This window comes from Neomonachus schauinslandi, unplaced genomic scaffold, assembly GCF_002201575.2.
Source record: "Neomonachus schauinslandi unplaced genomic scaffold, ASM220157v2 HiC_scaffold_893, whole genome shotgun sequence".
NCBI lineage: Eukaryota > Metazoa > Chordata > Mammalia > Carnivora > Phocidae > Neomonachus > Neomonachus schauinslandi.
In genome coordinates, this window is record NW_025409583.1 from 3995 (window position 1) to 13106 (window position 9112).

The 9112-nt window shown below is 42.1% G+C and overlaps 1 protein-coding gene across 1 annotated transcript; it reads right to left on the minus strand.

Moving 5' to 3' along the window:
* Positions 1-6227: 6227 nt before the first annotated feature.
* LOC123323790 (olfactory receptor 2K2) lies at positions 6228-7265 on the minus strand. Its single transcript, XM_044912281.1, has one exon. The coding sequence runs from the start codon at positions 7176-7178 to the stop codon at positions 6228-6230; it is 951 nt and encodes a 316-aa protein (XP_044768216.1). The 5' UTR covers positions 7179-7265.
* Between the last annotated feature and the right edge of the window lie 1847 nt (positions 7266-9112).

Genomic DNA, 9112 nt, shown 5'->3' on the forward strand with positions numbered 1-9112 from the left:
AAGGGTCCAAAGACAATATTACTCTCAAGCTTAAGAAATGTACTCAGTTGCAAATGCCATGAAGTCTCATACTCTGTAGGATGCCATAATGATGCCTACAGGTCATATATGTTTGTCCAAACCTACAGAATATACTACACCATGAGTAAAACCATACTGCAAACCATGGATTGTGAGTGATTGTGATGTGCCAATGTAGGTTCATCAATTGAATAACAAATGTACCCCTCCGCTGTGGGGTACTGATGATGGTGAAGGCTGTGGGGACGGGAGCAAGGAGTGTATAGGAAATCTCCGTACTTTCCCCTTAATTCTGCTGTGAACCTAAAACTGTTCTAAAGAAAAATAAAGCCTCATGAAAAAAGGAATTTTAAGAGAGCCAAGGTACCATGTTAAAGAACTTACCATTTAATCAACGACATAATAGAGACTATAAAGTAAAATAAAATAGGCAAAACACTGGAATAAACATTTCTGTAGACACACAAATGTCCAAAAAGTATATGAAAAGATGCTCAGCATCATTAATCACTAGAGAAATGCAAGTCAAAACCATTATGAGATATTACCTTATACCTATTAGAATGGTTAATGTATAAAAAAAGAAAAGAAAAAAAATTACAAGTGTTGACGAAGATGTGGGCAAACTGGAAGCCTTGTGCACTGTTGGTGGGAATGTAATATAGTGCAGCCAATATGGAAAATAGTATGGAAGTTCCTCAAAAAATTAAAAATAGAATTATCATATGATCCAGCAATCTCACTTGTGGTTACATATCCAAAAGAATCGAAAGCAGGATCTCAAAGACATATCTGCACACCCATGTTCACTGCAGCATTATTCACAATAGCCAAGAGGTGGAAGCAACCCAAATGTCCAGCTATGGATGAGTGGATAAAGAAAATGTGTTATTCACATACATGGCAAAGAAGATCAAGGTTGCAGATGGAATTAAGTTTGCTAATCAGCTGACCTTACAAGAGAGAGGTTATCTGCCTTGGCCCAAATATAATCACAAGGGTCCTTAAAAGTGGAAGGAGACAGAAGAGAGTTAGAGAAAGATGTGATGAGCGAAGCAGGGTCAGGGTGATGCAATGTGAGACTTGACTCATCTGCTGGCTTTGGAGATGGAGGAAGGGGCCACGTTTGAGTCCCCTCAGGCTGCCATGACAGAATACCATAGACTGACCAGGAATTTACTTTCTTACAGTTCTGGAAGCTGGAAGTCTCTGCTTCAGGTACCAAACAGTGAGAGGCTGGAGAGAGAAGAGAAGCAACAAGTTCTCCTGCTGTGCTCTTGGGACCACAGTCCCTCCGGTCAAGAAGAAGGGTTCTGTCCAAAGGATTTCAGGTGCCTGCCCCGCCATCATCGCTGGTGGCGTCACTGTCCCCACAGTACTGCCTGGGGATCTGGGCAGGAGATAATAGGAAAACATCAGGGAATGTACTTCACTCTTTCTGATACACAGGAGCCCCATTTCTCTTTCCAGACTGAAAAAGAAAAGGGAACGTCTGCTGGAGATCTTTCTTTCTGACTGAACCCAGTGTGTGGGTTTGGGTTTCAGCTTTCCCTTCAATCAAAGCCAACAGATACTGGGGGAGGGAGAGGAGGAGAGACAGAAATTCACCCTAAGTTTAGTGGTAGCTTGCAACGTAGTTTCCTTCCCAGGTCTGCTTCCTATCTTATTTTTCAGAGTCCTCAGATAGATGCTCCACACATTCTGTCTAGAGGATTTATTTATTTATTAACTCATTCATTTTCTTTTAATTCCAGTATAGTTAACAGTGTAATATTAGTTTCGGGTGTACAATATAGTGATTCAACACTTCCGTACATACAAGGATACACACAAGGACCAGTGCTCATCGTGACAAGTGCCCCCCTTAATCCCCATCACCTATTTCACTCAACCCCCCAGTTAAGAATCTGTTTCTTGATTTCTCTCTCTCTCTCTCTCTCTCACTCTTTTTCTTTGCCTGTATGTTTTGTTTCTTAAATTTCACCTGAGTGAAATCATACCGTATTTGTCTTTCTCTGACTTATTTCGCTCAGCATAATACCCCCTAGTTCCATCCACGTCATTGCAAATGGCAAGATTTCATTCTTTTTATGGTTGAGTAATATTCCATTATATATATATATAAATAATGGAATATTATGTATGTGTATATGTATAATGTATATATATATATACACACACACACACCACATTCCATTATATATATATATATAATGGAATGTTATGTATATGTATATGTATAATGTATATATATACACATATATATATGTGTGTGTGTATATACATACACACACACACCACATCTTCTTTAAGCAGTCATCAGCCCAGGACACTTGGGCTGCTTAGAGCTTTTAATTGCATTCTGTGGGAGAAATGGGATGGCACGTGCTTACTTCATGTTGATCAAAACTGGAATCTGTATCCTGGTTTTTGCCCTCTTCCTAAATAGAGTGTGCTCCCTTTCAATGCCCCTTTGTTGGCATTTCCTGTTTGATGGCCTTTAAATATTAGTGTTTCTCTAGTTTCATCTCAAGCAATTTTCTCACTCTATACTCTCTCCCTAAGTTCATGTTAACCATGTTCATCACATAATTATGTATGTGCAAATATGTCACAAATTTCCATCTCCAGGCTGATCTTTCTCATTAATTAAAACCTGCATATCCTGGGGCGCCTGGGTGGCTCAGTCGGTTAATCGTCTGCCTTCAGCTCAGGTCATGATCCCAGGGTCCTGGGATCGAGCCCCACATCGGGCTCCTTGCTCAACAGGGAGTCTACTTCTCCCCTGCCTGTCGTTCCCCCTGCTTGTGCTTGCTCTCTGGCTCTCTTTGTGTCAAATAAATAAATCAAAATCTAAAAAAACAAAACAAAACAAAAAACCCCTGCATATCCAACTGATCCTTGATATTTCTACTTATAGGTCTCAAACTCATGACAAATTCAACATGTCTATAACACAACTCATGATTAACCCTTCAACTCTACCATCAGCCTTTTTTGACACTCAGAAGTCACCACTGACATCTTCAGGAATGATCAAGTACCTCACTGAGTTACCATCACAAGTTTATTACATGCATATTTTTATTCAACAGATGCTCACTGAGCACTTGGTCCTTCACAAAAAATCTGCACTAAATGTCCTCTCTGTGCCGGACCTGTGCTAATGCCTAGGTATACGATGGTTAATGAAACTGATAGAGCCCTTGCCTCCCTGAGCCTGCACACCAGTGCAACTGGTATGAAACAGGCCAACCCACAAATTATTATCAAGTTACAGATTATGATAAGTGCTCCTAATAAAAGCAGCAGCAAGACAGAGCATAACACTTCCATGAAACTAGAAGGAGTTGCATGTACCTAGAGCACAGGATGCAAATGGTGGGTAACCAGATTAAGAAAGTCCTTGAATGTCATTTTAAGGACTTCAAGTTTTCAAGCCACTGAGGGATTTAAGCAGGGAAGTAACATGATCAGATTTTTCTACAGCATAGATCTGGGTTATGTAATCAATCGTTCAGCAATTGGCTCTCTGTCAGATGTTGTTTTCCCTTCTCTGTCCAATATATCCCTCTTTTTAACAATACCTGAAAAGGACCCCTTACCCAGACTCTAAAAGTTATGACTGCAATTAGTAATGGTGGAGATGGAATCTAATCCAGATGAAGGAATGCACCATTTACCAACACTTAACTTTAGTATTACCTATAATATATAAAACACATTTATATTTATATTCACTTGTTTTCCATAGCAACTTTATGTACCATGTGGCTATAACTACTTTAACCCCTAATCTCTTAGGTACCAACTGCTACAGAGAGATCTGCCCGGGTCCCATCATGAGTCCTTTTCTGACATCTGGGTCATTTCTAATCTGTTTCAGTGTCCCATTTTGATCCATATCCCATTCTGAAACTCATTTCCATGCAAATTCACTCAGTTCCTTGTGTCAAAGTTGATGACTAATTACAGAGGCTGCTCAGTTGCTGTGTCTTTAAGTTCTCATAATTCACTTTTCAGAGTAAAGATTTCAGATATGTCTAAAACTCTGGTTATTCCTGTTTATATTCTGTAGCACAGATATTACCGCGAATTCTGGGAGGCGGATAATTCGTTCTACTCGAACATAAAAGCCAGCTCTATTGTAATAAAAGCCTCCTACAGAATGCCACTTGACAATGACTCTGAAATTACCAGGAAATGCATGTGGTATCTGGTTGTGAAAGTTGAGGTATCCAAACAGAAAAAACAATTACTTCTGGGATGAAAGCTTCATGGTCAGCTCACCTCTACTGCCCCAAAGCCAACTACTCAGGGCTTGCTTTCATCCTCCACTATCAAACATCTCTTGGCAGCAATACCTGGCATCAAATTTGTCCCCCTGCTGCATCACCAGAATTTTTTTTTTAGAGAGGGGGGCAGGGAGAGAGGGAGAGAAAGAATCTTAAGCAGGCTCCACGCCCAGTGCAGAACCCAATGCGGGGCTCAATCCTACAACCCTGAGAAATCTTAGCTGCAATCAAGAGTCAGATGCTTAACTCACTGAGCCACCCAGGCACCCCAGCATCACCAGCATTTTGCTGAGTGATAATTTAAAGTGTCTCTTTATGTGGGTTACACATCCCTGAACATGTAACGGAAGGCTTAGATCTAAGGGGATGGCCTACGAGTGAAAGCATCCAGAACTCAATAACCAATACTAAAACTCTTTAGGTCTTTCATATGTTGAAATTTGTCAGGTGGGTTAACCTTCCTCCACTCAAAACCCTCTCCCCTTCCCTACCCTGGACATGGAAGTAGACAAATGAGAGGGCACACACAGAGGAACAAACAATGGAAGGAAAAACAAAAGTAAAAGGCAACACGGGAGAAATGAGAACGAATCCTACTTTTATTTTGGAATGGTAGATTTTTTGCCGGAAACAATGTCTCCCAAAGTATGGTAATCTCAAAATCTGTACCAGAACTTCTCAGGGATCTATTTTTTTTTAACATTTTATTTATTTGACAGAGGGAGAGACAGCGAGAGGGGGAACACAAGCAGGGGGAGTGGCAGAGGGAGAAGCAGGCTTCCCGCTGAGCAGGGAGCCCAGTGCGGGGCTCGATCCCAGGACTCCGGGATCATGACCTGGGCCGAAGGCAGACGCTTAACAACTGAGCCACCCAGGCACCCCATCAGGGGTCTATTTTTAAATGCAGGCTATCAGGACCCCACCCCAGAGCTACTGAATCAGAATATCTGGGAGCAGAGAGGCCTAGAGTCCGCGTTTTTAACAAGCAAAATTTTTATACAAATAAAAGTTTTACAACAGCTAATACAAACATGGTCTCTGCAATCATTGCCTATTTATATAAAGCAAGAAACCTCACTGCCCTACGGTGCTCCTGCATCATCTTCACAGGCGGTACTTACTTCTCACGGGGATTAGGGTAAAGCTGGTAAATGTATTAGTTTACCCAATGGCTGCTGTGAACCTGAACGGGACGCTCTCACAGGTTTCCTGGCCCTTGTGAAGTCAGTCACCCAATAAGGAGAAAAGGCTGACACACACAAAGCCTTCGTGCGGGGCCGAGAAACAGGTACAATTTACACAAGTGTCTATGCGCTGAGAAAAGCAGAGGTGGCAGGTGAGCAAATCACACAGGTACTGGAGGCTTTAGTCAGAAAGTCGGGAGCTTTCACCAGGAGTTCTGAATGAGGAAGGGCAATGAGGGTTCCACCACAGCAGTGGAAGAACACGCTCTGCAAGACAAGAGGAGAAATGTCGCAGTTCAAGCTCTGCAACTGGGTGATGTTGAGCGAGTCTTTCAATTTTTCTCTAATCTTCTCATTTGCATAATCAAGGCCAATCTCTATTATTTGTTTCTTTGTATCTTTATGCGCCCACCTCATTCTAGAAAGGCTCTAAGGCAGAGAACATGCACCAATTTCTTCTGGCGCCAACACTCACTGGCTGAATTCATCCAGGTTTGCTGCAGGGGCAAATGTGCGGGAATGCTACAGACCCAGACTTCTCCAACCAGGAAACACAGCAGACAGAAAATACTACCAAATGCCAACTGCAACCTCCTACTGTCCACGGGCAATCACTTCGGTGTACACATACGTCACAACTGTAAAACTACAGGGCGAGGGGTGAAATCAGTGTTCTAAGGGTGAGCAGAATTTCTGTGGTGAATTCTGCCAGGAGCGCACCCCTGAGTCAGAGACGTTCGTGTGCTTGATACAACGGTATCTGGCCCAGTACTTTTTTCATGGCATCTTTGACTTCTTTGTTTCTTAAACTGTAAATGATGGGGTTCAACATAGGGGTCAGCACTCCATAGAGCAGTGAGATGATCTTATCTACTTCTTGTGAGCTCAATGAAGGAGGCTTTAGGTACATAGAGAGGGCAGCCCCGTAATACAAGATCACCACAGTCAAGTGGGCACCACAGGCAGAAAAAGCTTTGTTTCCTCCCTCTGCCGAGCTGATTCTCAGAGTGGTGGAAAGGATGAAGACATAAGAGATGCAAATTAAGAGCATGGGGATGGGCAGGAGAAGCACGCTGACCACCAGCATGATCACGTCCATGAGCAGTGAATCTGTGCATGCTAACTGCAGCATGGCCAGGATTTCGCATGTGAAGTGATCAATGAGATTCCCACAGAGGGGTACCCGCAGGGCGAAACTGGTTTCCAGCAGGGCGCTCAGACAACCCGCCACCCAAGAGGCAGTAGCCATGTGCACACAGACCTGCCTGTTCAGGAGGATGGGGTACCTCAGGGGGTTGCAGATGGCCACGTAACGGTCGTACGCCATCACGGCCAGGAGCACACACTCTGTGGAGCCCATGGAAAGGGACAGATACATCTGTACAGCACACCCAGAAAAGGTAATGGTTTTCTGGGATGACAGCAAGTTCACCAGCAAAGTGGGAACAGAAGCAGATGTATAACAAATATCCACGAGAGAGAGATTTCCAAGGAACAAGTACATGGAGGCTTGGAGGCGTGAATCTAGGATAATGACCAAGATCAGAGAGCTGTTGCCCAAGAGGGTTATCAGGTACATCACAAGGCTGAAGACGAAGAGAACAATCTCTAACGTTGGGTATCTAGAAAAACCCTCCAGGAAAAAAAAGCTCCAAATGGTGAGGTTTCCTCCTTGCATTTCCTTTTTTGCACCTGTAGTTATTCTAATAGTGTTCTCTTCATTTCATCTGAGGACATAAAGAGGTGGATCAAGCAGCATGTTCATTTAGTTAGGAAAACACTTTTGAATTTATTTTCACTATTGTAAATACAATTTTACCACAAGAAATCACAGGACTTACCTATTGATCTAAAGGGGGAGAAAACAGGTTTGATCTACATAAAAAATTGATACTTCCACAGCAAAATTTAGAAGACAGTGCATTTGAAAACAAGAATAAACACATTTAATACCTGAATGTACCCATTCTAATACCCATTCTGATTATATTGAAGAGCCAGTTTAGAAGTCACACAAAATAAGCCACCTTATTTAAACACCGACACACCCATGGTACAGTCTCGTTCACTGTTGAGACCCATACCTTCGTGAGTATGTAAATCGTGCTAAATATTATTCCCAGGCAATACTCTTCTTCTACATTAAAACCCATGAAGATCTCGAATAACATTAAAACCCATGAAGATCTCGAATATGCAGAAATTAAACTCCCTTTTTAAGCTACCTTAAAATCCCTTGGGAAAGAAGATTATGGATCATCTAATCATAAACAAGACGCTGAATGTTTTGGTTTTTTACATTTCACATGAACAGAAAGAAAAGACAAAGGCGTACCTTGCTTCTGCACTGATATTGCTCTTTATCACCTTCAATCATTTTCTTTTCCCTACTAGTTCTTTCCTTTCTATTTTTAGATTTCTTCGTTCTGAAACATTCCCCACGTCGTCATGGTCCCCGTGCACATCCTACCTTTGCTCTTTCTCTCACAGGCAAATTCCTCTGTGATATGGTTTACTTACAATGTTTCACTCCTCACTTTCTCATCCCCTGTGTTCCTTCTTGGTTTGTCTTTGAACCAGCGTTTTCATTTGCTTCCCAGGTCCCGTATTTCAAAAGCCGGCACACAGGGTGATGGTGTAATCACATTGGGGGCAACAGCTTCTATCATGCCCCTGGAGCAGCAGAGGATTTATCCAATGAGTTTTCATTATATTACGTTATTCTCCGTGACTTCTGCTCCATTGTATCTCATTACTAGCCTATTAGCAAGCCCTTCCACTGTTTCCTATTTTACTCCTCAGTCCCCAAGCAGCTTGCATCGTAGGTCCAAACATTATCTGCTCCCGCTCAGGACACTGTTGGTATTCTAGGGAATGCCTATCAGTAGGACTTTCCTCTGCGGTCCTCGAGCATGCAGAGTTCGTGCTTCTCCTCCTAAGAGCTCCATTTTTCCTACATCACAGTAGGGAGTTCTTACTCATTTGTTGGTTAACAGATTATTTCTTAGGGATTTCTCTGCTAGATTTTATATTTAAGAAATTCTGTACAAAAATTTTATATTATTATAAGATTATTTTAAAGAAACTAAGCGTGTGTGTGTGTGTGTGTGTGTGTGTTACTCTTAAGACTAGCAAAAAAGACACAATGTTTTTTTTAGAATGAAAAATCAGTCCAGTTGCCAGAGACTTGGTATTTTCCTACTGTTTAAAAATAATAGCCAGGAGGGGCTGTTAGTGGAGGATGAGACTCTTGATCTCAGGGTTTGAGCTCAAGCCCCACACTGGGTGTGGACATTACTTAAAAAAAAAAATCTTTAAAAAAAAATAGTAGCCAGGAAAAATTTGTCCTCCCATCTGAATTCCCTGTCATCAACTCCAAATAAAATATTGTTTAGCTATGTGCAAGAAAGAATGAATGTATCCATACTTAAAATGTTAAATGTATTATATAAAAATCAACATTGTAATTCATTTCTTTCAAAAGTATTGACTGTCACCTCCATAACTAAAAGTGCTGGGCGCCTGGGTGGCTCAGTCGGTTGGGCGACTGCCTTCGGCTCAGGTCATGATCCTGGAGTCCCGGGATCGAGTCCCGCATCGGGCTCCCTGCTC